This window comes from Cavia porcellus, unplaced genomic scaffold (genome assembly GCF_034190915.1).
Source record: "Cavia porcellus strain 051 isolate PalLab524CR breed Dunkin Hartley unplaced genomic scaffold, mCavPor4.1 scaffold_26, whole genome shotgun sequence".
NCBI classification, from domain to species: domain Eukaryota; kingdom Metazoa; phylum Chordata; class Mammalia; order Rodentia; family Caviidae; genus Cavia; species Cavia porcellus.
Genome location: NW_026947509.1, coordinates 29834438 through 29849232, shown reverse-complemented (window position 1 = coordinate 29849232; position 14795 = coordinate 29834438). Strand labels below are relative to the sequence as shown.

The following is a 14795-nucleotide window of genomic DNA, read 5'->3' as shown; positions in this document are numbered from 1 at the left end:
TGGTTTTGTTCCCAGAAGCTGGTTCCAGGGGTGGTGGGTGGGTATTCTGGTCATCTTCCCATCCCTGCACATGACACCCAACACTCAAAACCTAAAGGAGGAGAGGTTTAACGTGGCTCACAGCTTCAAGGCAGGAGCACCATGGCACAAGGGCGGTGTGAGCCAGGATACTTATTCACGGCAGCAGAAGTGAGCATCACTGGTCCCCAGGGCTCCAGAGCCACAATTGGCCCAGAGCTGCCTTCCCTCCACCTCGGCCCTGTCCAGTGAGAGCCACACTCCCCGACAGGACTCCAGGCCTGCTCACGGCCCTTCCCCACTACCTGGGGGTGGGGGCACAAGAGCGCCCCAATCATGGAAGGGAAAGAGGGGAGCACTGGCCCCTGGACCTATGTGTGGCTGAGACCCCAGTCTCGAGGGGAAGCAGCAGCCAAACAGGCTCCATGAGAAGCCAAGGCGGCTGCCCGGGACGGGACATCGGGGTGGTGTCTGTCTGACCACCCACTGTCCCCCACTCTCCAGGTTTCTGACATCGAGTCCAGGATCGCAGCACTCAGGGCTGCGGGGCTCACGGTGAAGCCCTCGACAAAGCCCCGGAGGAAGTCAAACCTCCCGGTGAGTGGGACACCCCGGCACCCCAGAAGTCTGCACCCCAACCCTCCCCAGATCTTGGGTCTGACCCAAAAACCGGAAACACGGCCTAAACTGCAAAGCGGCAAGAGGCCGTGTCAGGGCCGCAGCCTCCCGGTGGACCCTCGACAGGGCCTGCTCTGGTAGAGCTCCGCAGTGGTTGCCAGGGAAATGCAGTGAGCACTGCATTTCAGATGAATGACTGGCAGGCTCCAGTACAGGGCACCCCGTGCCACTTAGAGGACGTGATTCCAGTAAAATACTGTCATCAGTTCTCTAAAATGGAGCATTACCTGGGCTTCCCCTTCCTTTTTATTTCTGTGAGGTGGGTCTCCACATACCATCCAGGCTGACCTCAAACTCAGTGCTCCTCCTGCTTCAGCCTCCCGAGTGCTAAGATTGCAGGCTTGCACCACCCCCAGAATGGCATACCATTTTGTAATTTGCTAAGCTCACAGCCCTGGCCCCAGGACCAGGTGTTTGGGGGCTGTTACTCCAGCATTCTTTGAGCTGCTGGTACTGGAAATTGAATCCAGGGCCTCCTCGATGAGCTACATCTGAGCCATCTTTGTTTCTTTTGGTTTTTTGTTTGTTTTTGTTTTTTGGGAAGACAGGGTCTTGGTGAAGTCACTAAACTACCCAGGCTAGGCTTCAAATCTCCGTCCTCCTGCCTCAGCCTCCCGGAGTGCTGAGGTTATAGAGGTGTGCCACCATACCTCTCTACCCCAGGGCGCTAGCCCGTCCCACGTGCAGCCAGCCCACCCCAGCTCTTGCCGATGCCTTCCAGCTCAGCAGGGCCGCAGCACCAGCGCCTCCTCTGTCTTCCAGGTCTTCCTGCCTCGGGTGGCGGGCACCCTTGGCCAGCGTCCAGAGGACCAGAAGGCAGACGAGGTATGTGTCATCTCCCTGGCCACTGCCCCGGACAGCCAGAGCAGGGCGACCTCAGAGGTACACACTGGAGGGCTCAGGTCAAAGTGTCTGTTGGGGGAAATGGAGGAAAATTCTGTAAGAGAGTGGAGGAGGGGACACCAGAGGAAAGGAACCCTTTGGCTCTGTCTGGTGAGGAACACTGACTGAAGACAGCAGGCTCACACCCTGGAGTGAACTCACCCAGGGACAAGGTGGCAGGCTCCTCTGTGTGGGCCAGCTTCCCCCTCACTGGGCCAAACTGCCTGATACCTGCAACTTAAAGGAGGGGGTTGATGAGGCTCACGGGCTCAGGGGTTCAGTCGTGGCCAGTTGCCCCAGGACAGGAAATCATGGTGGAGAAAAAAAGCTGCTTAGCTCATGGCTCAGGAAGCAGGGCAGGGGAGCAGTGCCAGGAAGGAAGGTGGGCAGGGGCCAGACATGGACCCCAAATCACACGGCCGTGACCCCCCAGGCACACCCAGAAGTGTGTTCCACCCACCCCACCCTCATCTAGCCCCCCAACCAAGCAGGGTAACAAGCGAAGGCTCCACAGTCTTCATCCTGCCTGTCAGCATGAGGACAGACTGTGTTCACTGGGCATGTCCACGCCTGCCTGTAGCCTAGAGACACTGCTCTGCCCGGGGGGCACAGGACTGGCTGTTGATAGTGAAAATACCTGGGAGCCAGTGTGCAGGAAAACAGCCCAGGGCATGTGGGACACAGGTGGGGAAGGAGAAGCTGAGAGGTGTCCTGTGTCAGGAGGTTAGGAGCAGGATTGGGGGCACCAGTCCTCGCACTGAGAAGAGTGGGTCTCATGCGCCTGTGAGCCCCACACCCACACAGCTGCGTCCCATGATGCCCTCAGCCCCAGGGCTGCCTCACGCCCTCCGCTGCCCGGGTAAAAGAGACCATTGTCCTGTAGAGCATTACAGCAGGGACCCAGCCAGGCCTGCAGCCCTGACATCCCACCCGCTCCTCTGGGCCATGTGTTCTGTGGGCTCCAGGAAACCACCTGCAGGGGCCACTCACAGAGCAGAAGGGAAATGCCGAGGCGGATGTGGGGCACTGATCTAGGCAATAGGGGCCCCTTGGCCTTTGCCACTTCTGAAGACAGAGAATACACTTGTTTCTCAGCGCTTTGGACTGAGCCCAGGCCCTGCACACTGAGCTGTGTCCCCTGCTTTCTTTCATCTTTCATCTTGAAACAGGGTCTCACCAAGTCGCCAAGTTCCCCAGGCTAGGCTGGATCTTTTGGTCCCCCTGCCTCAGCCCAGAGTGCTGGGATGACACATGCACCAGTGTGCCTGGCTGAGAATTACTCTCTCGTCATGTTGTAGAGAGTTCACCACTAGAAAGGAGGCATGGAGGGGATGGTGACAAGCAGACACAGAGCATCAGAAGCATCCCACGACCCCATCACACAGAGGGGCAGACTGAGGCTTGTGCAGAATGAGTCCATATTACCATACACGGGGCGGACACTGAGGTCTTAGCTCAGATCCCTGGGGCTGACCATGCTCTGTTCACCCTGCAGCCCACCCCAGGCCACTGCTGCATACCAACCACCTCTCAAATTCAGGCACATGGCACTTAATGCACAGAAAGCACACACTGACATTAAAATCACATGTTCCAGACAATGGAGGACACCTGGTCCATTAGAATCCCAACAATAAGAAGCCCCAGTCAGCCATAGCAGTGCCTGCCTATTGAATCCCAGTACTCTGGGGGGCTGAGGCAGGAGGATTACAAGTTCTAGCCCAGCTGTGCAATTTAGAGAGACTATGTCTCCAAAAGATAAATAGGAGCTGGGAACGTAGCTCAGTGCAAAGGCCCTGGGTTCAGTCCCCAGTGCTGCAAAAGAAGAAAAGAAGAGAAGGAGGCTGAACTAAGCCACAGTGTTTCTGACCAGTTTGATGCTCTGGAGGTTCTCTCTCCCCCAGGCGGCAGCCATGCCCTGTCTTCTCAGGAGAAAGTACTCCCCTCAGGCTGGTAAGAGCCCTGCCCCACCCCCCGGGGGGGCCTGGGAGTCACTTGGGATGGAGGTGGTGGGACCCTGGCCCTGCAAGGTTACAGAGGCTCCTGTACTCCCCGGGACCCACCTTCTGCCCAGACTCTAAAGAAGGCCCCGCTCAACATGGTAATCCCAGCTCTTGGGAGGCTGAGGCAGGAGGATCAACACGAGTTCAGGGCCAGTCTGAACTGCATAGTGAGGTCCTGTCTCAGAGAACAAAATAAAAAGAGAACACCCCAGTGCTGCTCTGGGCTCCTCGGGGCTGGTGTGGGGGCCTCTGCACAGCTGGAACCTGACATTAAAATTAATTGGTCCAGAGCCTGCGCCCCCTGGACATTAAAATTGTTCTGGGTGAGGGAGCTCCTGCATTCCACACTGTGCGTTATAAATTGCACTCCTGCTCACAGCTCTGGTCCCTGGATCCTTTAGTCCTCAAGTCCAGCTGGTGATAAGGTGGCAGTTTTGTCCCGTAACCCCGGCCCCATGGCCATCACCCACCTGGCTCCCTGTGTGTCCTAGCCCAGCTTCACCCTGGGGCCACCCTGTGCCCGAGGCCAGTGACTCTGGGCCACAAGCTGGGCAATGTGGGCAGAGAAGCACTCCTGGGGCACCTGGAGTGGCACTGCCAACCTCTGAGGGAGACCACATCCAGTCCAGAGCTGAGCAAGACCAGCCCCAGGCCTGTAGCCATCAGGACTGGCATCCGGGCTCCCTCCCACTGCTGTCCCCTGCCTGCATGCAGGTCACTGGTCTGCAGCTCCTCTGCAGGGCCACTTGTCTCCTCCTTGGTATCATGAACCCGTGTCAAGATGCTCTTGGGCCGACATGGATGTCAGGGCCACCGCGCCAGGCCAGGAGGTCCCTTCTGGAAAGAGACAGCATGGGGACAGTGAGCCAAGGGGATGCCGGGGAAGAGACAGGCAGGAGCAGGAGGGGAGAAAGGAAAAGGTCCTGTGTGTCCCCACCCAGGACCACAGCAAGCCTTGCTCCCTGGAGCTCTCTCCACCCAGTGCAGGCAGGGCCCAGCCCCCATACTCACTGTGCCACCCAAATCTAAAGCAAAGCCAGGTGCAGACCCCACGGTGTCATGCCTAGGGAGGCCTCCTGGGCCTTGAGGACACTGCCCCAAAGCCACAGGGCAGGGGGCGCAGGCTCTGGACCAATGGTGCGCAATGTAGCCATGGCACCAAAACCGTGCTGTGTGACCATAGCACCCTGCAGCAGTCCCTCCCCTGCAAGAGGTCTCTCCAGGGGTTTCTCCAGGGGTCTTAGATCACCGAGGCACCTGCTTGGGGTAGGCTTACGAAGGGCAAAACTCCTCCCTCTTTTGTTTCCAAAGGCAAAGACCAGGAGCCCTTTGAAAGGAAGTCAGTGTACCGCGGGTCCCTGACGCAGAGGAGCCCCAACGGCAGGAGGGGCATGGCCCGCCACATCTTTGCGGTAACTCTTGTTTGTTTAGTTGCTTGGCTGTATAGTTAGTTGTTTTTTTGAGACAGGGTCAAGCTATGTAGTTCAAGCTGATCTCAAACTCATTATGTAGCCCAGGCTGGTTTTTAACTCAAGGAGATCCTCCTGCCTCAGCCTCCTGAGTGCTGGGATGACAGGCATGTGCACCACACCCAGCTCTGATGACTTCTCATTGCACTTTCTCAGGAGCCTTTAGAGTTCTGTCCCCTGCAGCTCTTACAAACTGTTGTTAAGTCTTCATTGTACAGGAAACTGGGTTAAACAGAAGAGGCGAAAAGCCAGAGGATGGAAGCCAGAAGCAAAATCTACAAAAGGAAAACTGGGGCGGGGGATTTAGCTCAGTGGAGTAAGTGTCTGCCTGGCAAGCTCAAGGTCTTGCGTTCAATCCCTGAACTCAAAAAAAAAAAAAAAAAAATTGAAAACGTCCCTGACAGCCGCTGTCAGGACCACTGAGGCAGAAACATGGATGCAGGCGGGGTCACCAGGGGACTCCCTCTTGCTGTGAGTGACTCAGAGGGTCTGTGAGGCAGTGAAGACACCCTCCCTTCACCCCTGCTCTCCCAGGGCCACAGGGTGTCTGCAGCCGGGCCGGGGACAAGGTGCCAGGATCCCAGGCTGCCCGGGACTCTGGAGAGAGGTTTGTTTCCCGGGCTCCTCCCAAACACCAAAACTTCCTGCAGGAAGTACATCGTGGTGACCCACCTGCCACCCACAGCCATCAGGTCCCCAGGGGCACAGGATCCTAGTGCCAGCTGCTTTCTGCATGGGTTCCAGGCACCCCACAGCATGTCCCAAACATGACCCTGTGACCTCAGATCAGCAGGTCATGGAGATGCCCAGGACATCCCAGGGACCACCACCTCCATCAGCATCCAGACCCTCATTGTTGGAACAAAATACCTGATACCCACAAGTTAAAGGACAAAAGGTTTATTTCAGCTCATGGTTTATGAGGTTTCAGTCCACAGTTGGCTGGCTCCAGGGCAGGCTAGTGTGGCAGAGAGGAGAAACAGTCCACGACAGGGCAGGCAGGAAGCAGTGAGCCTGCATCCCTACATAGCAGCTCCGAGGTGAGGGGAGGTGGGCAGACCTCTGGCTTTCTCCAGCCACCTCCCTCCCACTTCCTGCCAGTCTCCCCAAAGCCGTCGGGCTCTGCTGTCACCTTCTGCATTCCCTGAAAGCTGCCCTGGGATTGTGCAGATCTGTCTCCCAAAGAGGAATCAGAACCACCTCTCAGTGGGCTGAGGGGCGTCTGATGCTGGGAAGAGGCGTCCCCAAGCCCTGAGGCTTGTCCCTTGGCTGTCCACACACTGTGGCTGGGGCACACAGTGTCCTTGCCTGTGCATCGCTGGGCACAGATGGGACCTTCACACAGTTCCACCCTCCCACTCGGAGTCCCAAATTCAGGGCGTCCTGGCTGAATCCAACCCTAGCGCCAGTCTAAACCAGGAACCCTGGGCTCCTGGGGAAGGAGAGGGGCTTCCCAGTGAGGACACGGGGTGCACCCTTGTTGCAGAGCTGATTGCAGGCCTGAGACCTGGGCAGAAGCCCCTGACCCCCTCCTCGCCCTCCACTTGGCAGCCGGCAGAGCAGGCCTTCTGCTCACTGCTAGAGGAGGACAAGAGCTGATCTCAGAGCCAGCCTCTGTCCCTGTCCCAGGCCCTGTCCCAGGGCCGTGCCCCTGCTAGCCTTTCTATTTTTCTCAGTACTGCAGATAGAACTCAGGGTCTTTGCTCTAGCTGCATCCCCAGTCTTTTTTTATTTTGACACAGGGTCTCACTGAGTGAGTTTGAATTTAAGATCCTCCTGCCTCAGCCTCCCGAGTGCTGGGATTATAGGTGTGTGCCAGCTCCCGCTGGGCCTCTGGCAGCTAAATCATCATGGCCAGGAACCCCATTTTATCTTGGTGACAGTGTATCTCGGGGACAGCAGGAGAAGGCAGGCAGCATGGGGGACCCCCATTCCTGCAATGACAGGGAAGTGGAGCACACATGTGGGACATAGTCCATGGAGACAGAGGTCCCCTGCACCCCACCGCCCAGAAGAGGGCTCCGGACTCTCCCAGGACTGGTGCCAGGAGGCAGCAGCTGCTGACAGGAACGTGGGCATCTCCACCCTGTACTTAGCCTGGCTCCTTCCTATACTTCAGAGCTTTAGGTTCCCACCCGTGTGCCACCATGACAGTGGCCTGCGTCAGGGGCCAGGGCCACAGCTGGGGAAACAGAGGCAGAGGGTTACGTAAAAAACTGGGAGCAAATAAGCGTGCCATACCGTGCAGCCCCACGCATGCTCTGCTGTGTGCGGTGTGCACATTCCTGTGTCTCCCTGTGTGCACAGCAACATGAGTGTGCGCACACCTGTGCATGTGCCTGCTCGGCTCACTGAGGCCGTGTGCACCCCTGCTGCACACCTGTGTGTCTCCCAGCGCAGCCATGCCTGGACCCAATGCACACCCATGTATCCACATGGCCGTGCACAGCCATGGGAGTTTCTCTGTTCACCTGTGGACCCATCAGTTGCTCATGAGTGTCTGTGTGTGGATGCCATACACTCAAGCGTGTGTGCATCTGTACCCTGCAGAAACCCGTGATGACCCAGCAGCCCTAGAGAAGCAGCGTGGGACCAGGACAGAGCCACCAGAATCGTCGCTGTGCCTGCTCCACAGCGCTCTGTCCTCCCAGGCTCCACACTTTCTGCCACGCGCATCACTGCCCAGCCAGAAACAAGAAGAGGGCATGTGGGGGCCACCTGCCCAGCACTGAGCTGTGAGACAGCAGAGCTGATGTGACGATCCCGGAGGGCACCGTCTCGGGCTGTGGAGGAACAGGGTGACCTCTGTCGCTGTGGTCTTCCGGTCTGCACCTGGCTGTGCTGGATGGAACAGGGTGTTGGTGGGTCAGTCACTGGGCTGGGAGGGCAGCTGTGGGCTGTGCTCATGAAAGGGACTTGGGATCAGGCCAAGCGACAGCACACAGGGCCCACTGGGCACCAAGTTATAGAACCACCTGCCCCACGTACCTGCTCTGCCAGCTCCCACAGGCAGAAACAACTGCACCGCCAACACCTATGCCCTAAAAACGTCCTGCCACCCCTGGCATGCCACCCCTGGTGCAGGCCTCCAGGGACACCATCTGGCACCATCTGAACTATGGCACATGACTCATACTTCAGCAATAAACTTTGTTAATTCCCAGAGATGAGTGCTTTTACCTTTTCTTTATTTATTTATTTTCTTTGTTTTTGTTTTTGTTTTGAGACAAACTGTCACTATGTAGTTCAGGCTGGCCTTGAGCTGACTTTGTAGCCCAGGCTGGTCTTGAATTTGCAAGGATCCTCCCGCCTCAGGTTCTCAAGTACCGAGATTACACATGTGTACCACCACACCCAGCTTACATTTTCTCACTCAAAAGGGCTTTATGGGATTTCCTCCCCGGCAGCCAGGCTCAGGTGCCCCTCTCAGGGCTCCCTCTGGCCCGACTGTTGTATGGTGTCTTTCTAGGCACCCGAAAGGTTGCCAGGTACTGGGGACACACAGGCCACAGACACTGTCATCTCTTGAGAGTGAAAGTTGGGAGAAGACACTCTGTCAATCTGCTCAGATGTTCCCGGAGCCCTGTGCTAGGGTCCCGGCAGCTTCGAGGACAAAGTTGTACCACCCAGGTAGAATGAACCACAGACCTATTCTCTCTGCACTACAGGGTCAGGGGTCCAGAATTGAAATGTCAGGAGGATTGGTCTCCATCCAAAGTTTTTGAGCCCTGGGTGCCCCCTGGCCTCTCCTGGCCTCTCCTGGCCTCTGGCACTGCCTGCTGGCCTTGGCACGGCCATCTCTGCTTCCTCTGCCCCGCTCCTTGTGAAGTGCTGACTGAGCAAAGACACCACAAGCCTTCAGCTTCCCGCTCTGAGACCATGACCCCCCACCCAGGACAGAGGTGTGGGACAAGCTCCCCACCCCAGCCTGCAGCCAAAGCCCCACAGGGTCACCTCCTCCAAGAAGACCAAAGTTGGGCAGCTGGTGGTGCCTGGGCCACACTGACGAGCTAAGTCACCGCCACAAGTGGACAGCTGCAGGGCACAGATGTACACACACTGTCGAAGACCAAAGCTCCAACTCCAGGCTCTCGTGCATCTGCTGCCCAGCTGGGCACTCCGTGGGCACTGCCCATTGGCCCACACAGCCCCTGGAGCTGCCCGCTGGGAATTCCTACGCAGTCCTGTGAGGTAGAGCCTGGGCACTCGGAATGCAGGGAGTCCCCTTCCCCATGATGCCCGTCTCCCCTGCTCCTCCCCGATCCCTTCCCACACCCCAGCTGTCCTCCAGCCACACCGTGCTCTCCAGGAGCAGGAATGGGAACAGACTTCTGTGCCTGGGAAAGGATTCATCACATGACTGCACTGGGACACTGGGTGACCCTGACACTGTTCCCAGACCTCTCGGGCCCCAGGAGACACATCCAGGAGGCTCAGCTCCCTCAAGAAGATGGAATTACACTATGCTCTGATGTCCCTCGATGTAACCTGCCTGTCTTCAAATGGGGGCCACGTGGGTTCTTAGACCTGGTTAAATAGTACATGTCGAGCTGTTGTTTAAAGCAGCACAAACGCTGTGGTCAGCGCTTGCCATGGTGCCCATGCTGCTGCTTCTTTGGTATCATGTGCACTGAGATTCCCTGATCTATGCGAACTGCTGCTATCACAGAAACAAACCTGTTTCTTAAACAGTGATTGGCTTGCATGGTTACGGAGATCATAAAAGCCAAGCTCGGTCTTCTCAGCTGCATAGTGAGGGCGAGAGTGGTCTAGGGTGATGGCCTGGGGGAGGTGGCAGTGGCATGGGCGAGTCCTCCCCACCCTGGCTGAAACCAGGGAGGGGAGGCGGCCACAGTGCAGAGCAGCTTCCGAGCGAGAACTCAGACGCTAGGCTCCAGAGTCTGCCCGAAGGCGAGCAGAGGGGAGGTTAATGCGTTTTAAAGCACTTGGTCCAAATGAAATTACATAATCCAGGAAGGGACAAGTCACACTGCTCACATTGCTTATTTTAAAAAAAGATGTAAGAAAGAGAAAAGAAACAAAAGGCCATCACTGCCTCCTTAGGGAGAGGGGGGCAGCCAGGGTGTCAGCTGTGTCCCTAGGGAGCTATAAAGGGGCACAGGCTCCTGCCTGGGCTTCACTGCACCTGGACAGCACCACCACCTCCCCAGGAAGATCGGTAAGTCTCGAAATAGTGAGGGGCAAGGGCCAGCAGGGTCCCCTTCATCGGGGTTGGGGTCACCTGAGACACTCCCCACCCTCTACACTGCTGGGGCTGGCCCCAAGCAGGGTGAGCGGAGGCAGCCACTGCCGCAGGCAGCACCTGGGTCTCTGCCCTCAGCACTGTCCATTGCGGATGCAGGCAAGAGGCCCTACTGAGCTCCTCCAGAGCAGGGCCAGGTGAGCCCTGGGGGGACGGCCAGGCTCCGGCTGTAGGGGAAACAGGCCCTGGGTCCATGCTGACATCCTCGGTGCCCTGCACTTGGCTGAGACCATCCCTGCAGGGACCCCCGAAGGGTCGGCCCACTCAGCGCCTGTCTTTATTCTTCTCCAAGCTGGAACCCCCATCTCCTATAGTGGGACATCCCTGCCCCTTGGGGGACCCCCAGCAGGGTTCTAAAAAGGGGGAAGATTTTAAACATCTCAGGTGGTCAGCCTTCCTGTGAGGTTCAAGGAGGGGCATGAAAGTCAGTCAGCTGAGGGGTGGGGTGTCACATGGGAACCAGACGGGACCCCAGGCTACTGCAGGGAGCACCTGCAATGCTGGAGGCGGGAAAGAGGGGTCCTCACAGCAGGTGCAATGTTGGCCCTTGGTTCAGCTCCTCCACTCCACCAAGGCAAAGGCTCCTGGGGACCTGCTCCCATCAGCTGTGGGGTGTCCACCCTGGGAGGAGAGTCCTGGGGCCCGTGGGGTGTTCCCTAGGGAAAAGGACTTGCTCGGAGCCTCATGCATGGCACCTTCAAAGCCATGCCAGGAGGGACCTCTGCCGTCTCCAGGCTCCTAGGACTACAGGAGCAGCCTCAGTGTCCTTGACACAGGACAGGGAGATTACAGATTGCGGGACACACTGGGACGCATGCTCCATGTGCTGTGCACACACAGAGCTCACATATGATGTGTGGTCCAAAGGGACAGCATTTAAATCCTTAAGAACTTATTACAGTGACAGACGTATTGCTATTAATCTCCTCAAAATTCTCTGAATGACAGACACCGTGTCTCTCACCCCATCTGAAGCTCCTCTGGAGCCCTCCTGTGAGTAACTCTCAGGTACAATAAAGACAGCAATGCCCCTGCAAGCGCCACCCAGCGGAAAGGCAGGAGCTCAAAAGCAGGGCGCTGTGTCCTCTACCATCTCTGTCACCAGGTCCAGCACCTGCAGCTTCATGGTCACAATGACCATGGAAAGGGAAGGTTTCAAATCCATTCAGGACAGTGAGGCAGCCAGGACTGTGCAGCTAAAGACCCTCAGAAAAAAAGAGTCCAGAGCTGCTGCAGAAGTGGCCAGGGTGAGGGGACGAGTGTGTTGGAATCCACGGAGAGGATTTGAGGGGAATTGTGACAACATGCCTTTTACTATAACGCATGCACATGTGCACACATACTCATGTGTCATTCGCTCCTCCTTCTGTGTCCCAGGCTGTGACCTCCCCACCTGGGTCCACCACAAAGCCACCATGGCAGCCCCAAGGGCCTGGCTGTTCTGCCTGCTGCTGTTGGTCCTGGGCCTGCGGACGGCTGCCAGCCGAGCCCGGCAGCACTCCATGGAGGTCCGAGGTAAGTGCCCACCGTGCCCGACACCGCCCTGCCCAGCCTGGCCGGGAGCCCCAGCCCGGGCACTGATGCCTGCTGAGGGCCCTGCTGGATGGGCCTTGCCCCAGAGTGACCTGACCCCACACTGCCCCTGTGCCCCTGTTCAGCCTGCCTGACCCCTGGAGAACCCAGGGTGGGAGCCAGAGGGGACCCTGCTCCGGGTAACATCTGAATCCAGGTCCCAAAGCCACAGCGCTGCCCTGACACAGAGGGTCCATGGGGATGGTGATGGGCTCCCACCTGCTACCGGTTCTTTCTTTCCAGCCCCAGACATCAATCCTGCCTGGTACGCAGGACGAGGCATCCGGCCTGTGGGCCGCTTTGGCCGGAGGGGGGCAGCCCTGCCAGAGGGGCCCAGGTCCAGCCCACAATGCCCGCTAACCTGCCGCAGGGTGCTGGGTGGCCCTGAGGCCCCCCAGGATGGGCACCGGGTGAGATGATGCAGATGAGAACTCAGGAGCCCTGCCTCCCGCAGCTGCCTTTGCTGTGTCCTAATAAAAGCCTGGCCTTCTCCATGCCCATCTGTGACTGCGTGGTGACACACTGAAAGGTGTTTCCCCTCCTGGGTGGTCAGCCTGGGAGGAAGCTCAGTGCCCGGCAGCCTCTTTGGAAAGAAGAGGCTTCTCAGGTTGAGTAGGAGTCTGGGACCACCTTGGTCACTGGCTTCCAAGGACATTGTGTTGACCCCTGGTGTTCCCAGCAGCCGCCAGGCTGCACACAGCACAAAGCCTAGGGTGCCACACTGCCCAGCCTCGCTCAGGTCTGCTCCTGCCACAGGCAACAGGCAGCTTTGGCCCCAAGCAGGTTAGGCCCAGGAACCACCTTGGAGCCCCACAAGGTGACCACTGAGCCCAGGCCCTACAGTGCCCACCCACAGGACACAAACAGGTGCCAAGCCAGTGCCCCCCACGCCCACGCACTTCAGGTGCTGGAGCAAGTGCTTAATTCTCAGGGTTTGGGGGGCTGGACGTCCAGATTCTGGGAGCAACAGGGTGAGAGCTGTGGCCCAGCTGACAGGCAGCTGCCTCTTCCCGGGTCCCAGCTGGCGGAGAGATCTCCTCTAAGAAGGGTACCAGTCCTGTCCAGGAAGCCTCCCTCCTCACAGCCTTGGCTCTTCCCAAGGCCCTGCCTGTGACAGGGGGTTGAGGAATTCAACCTGATTCAGGAGGGGACATAACTATTCCACAACATCCCTCTGCAATAAATGGGTGGTCACACAGTGGAATATTATTCAGCCACGAAAAGAGAGGAGAACTTGATACTGGCTGCAGCCAGATGAGCCTTGAAAACACGGTGCAGAGGGAAGGAAGCCAGACACACAAGGCCACACACTGTAGGATTCCACATGCAAGACATATCCAGAATACACAGTTTCACAGAGGCAAGAGTAGATTGGGGCTGCCAGAGGCTGGGGAGTGGCTGACTAACGGGGCTTCCTCCCAGGGAGCTGAAAATGCCTGGGGCTGAAGAATGTGGTAAACGTACTAAAAGCCATTGTATTGCATCGACACACAGAAGAAAGACCCAGCCAGAGGGGCACAGCAATGGAACCATGGTAGGTGACCGCAGGGTGTGACTAGGACTCTGAGGCTGACACACTGTGTGTGGGGAGAGGGTAGGGTTGGTCCATCTGCATAGGGTCCAGGACAGATGGCTGGGGACCACTGTGCTAGGACTAAGGGGTCAAAAAGCCAGGGACAGGAGGGCCTGTGACCTCCACCCAAATGAAGCCCCCACTTTTGTCCTTTGGGGACAGTGACTGAAGGTTTTTTTTAGCACTCAAGGGACTCTGGGGACCCCTCGCCCAGAGGAGGTATCCTGGTCAGCTCCTGTGACCCTAGGACACTGCACCCTTCACCACAACACACAGCAGGAGAGGGCTAGCCGGCTCAGGGTTGCAGGGGATTCAGTCTATGGCTGGCTGGAACAACATGGCAGGCTGTTACCGGGTTGGGTCTTGTCCAGGTCCTTGGGGAAACACAGACTTGCATTGCACACCGAAGCATTGCAGAGGAGCCACAATTTATTCAAAAGAGAAAAGACAAAATCTACTGTACAGGATGAGAGGTGGCCAGGGAAGAGCTCACGGCCCACAGCACTGGGTGCTGAGGGTTTTAAGGCCCAGGTTTTGAGACGGGACTGAGGGTTTGGTCTGAGCTTTGAGTCAGCCCCTCCTCCAGGCAGTGGGGTTTTGGTCCCAGGGTCCGGAGCCACAGGCTCAACTCTGCGTAGGCAGCAACACAGTGATGAGGACTGGGGTGGCCGAGGACCACAGAGACCACGGGCGCATGCGCAGGACTCACCGCACCCGTACTAAATTCCATGCTCTCCCTTCCCATGGGGCAGAGAGCTTGGCGTCCTGGTTTTCAGACCCCCAGCAAGCAGCTTGAAGGCGCCCCTATCTCTTCCCCAGCCATTTCCTTGGTTACCTGATGCCTCAGATCCAGCCATAGCCGTGGGCTTAGGAGGACTGAGCCTTGTCCTAGATCTCCAGCCTTCCTCCCAGAATCCCACAAAGCTGCTTGGCTCAAGGACCCGACCCAGCTCCAAGGCCATGCCTGCATGGCCTGCTGGACATGCCCAGAGATGGCTCCACCAATCATCTAGCGGGTTCCAATGCCAATCACGCTGAGACCCCTCCCTCAGGGCCACAAGAGGCATCGGGACTCAGTGTCCGGCTTTCCTGGGGATGGTTCCAGGTCCTAGGCTGGGACAGGTCTCCCCACAGCCTTGGGATGGCTCTACCACACCACCCAAGCGTGAAGCCACCTGTGTCTACTGCTAGGACAGCCAGCTTGTGGCACTTCATGAGGGCAACCCCAGGAAACAAAGTTCTGCCGTCTGTCCAGAGGGATTTGTATTTCCTACAACTTTCTATAATAACAATTTTCAAACACACAGAACAATCTGAACAATAATTGTAATAGCTGG

At 57.6% G+C, this 14795-nt stretch overlaps 2 protein-coding genes across 6 annotated transcripts in view; both read left to right on the top strand.

Annotated features, from left to right (window-relative positions):
- Mlph (melanophilin) overlaps positions 1-8215 on the top strand; it is a 35649-nt gene extending 27434 nt beyond the window's left edge. For 4 of the 5 annotated variants that reach the window (XM_013157703.2, XM_013157702.2, XM_013157706.2 and 1 more), the window contains exons 11-15: positions 523-615; positions 1459-1578; positions 3483-3531; positions 4893-4993; positions 7601-8215. In XM_013157703.2, coding sequence (XP_013013157.1) covers positions 523-615; positions 1459-1578; positions 3483-3531; positions 4893-4993; positions 7601-7627 — 390 coding nt within the window. In that variant the 3' untranslated portion in view covers positions 7628-8215. The remainder of the gene's footprint in view (positions 1-522; positions 616-1458; positions 1579-3482; positions 3532-4892; positions 4994-7600) is intronic. The other variant, XM_013157704.3, reaches the window with a different exon arrangement.
- Positions 8216-10075: 1860 nt separating this feature from the next.
- On the top strand, positions 10076-12364 carry Prlh (prolactin releasing hormone). The gene is made up of 3 exons (XM_023567047.2): positions 10076-10229; positions 11691-11828; positions 12129-12364. Exons 2-3 carry the CDS (start codon positions 11729-11731, stop codon positions 12302-12304), a joined length of 276 nt encoding a protein of 91 aa, XP_023422815.2. The 5' UTR covers positions 10076-10229; positions 11691-11728; the 3' UTR covers positions 12305-12364.
- The last annotated feature ends 2431 nt before the right edge of the window (positions 12365-14795 follow it).

Bases quoted from the DNA above. Each gene is read 5' to 3' on its own strand.
- Prlh (XM_023567047.2), top strand. From the start codon at position 11,729: ATGGCAGCCCCAAGGGCCTGGCTGTTCTGCCTGCTGCTGTTGGTCCTG. The intron at 11,829-12,128 runs GTAAGTGCCCAC...CTTTCTTTCCAG, and splicing joins GCACTCCATGGAGGTCCGAG to CCCCAGACATCAATCCTGCC.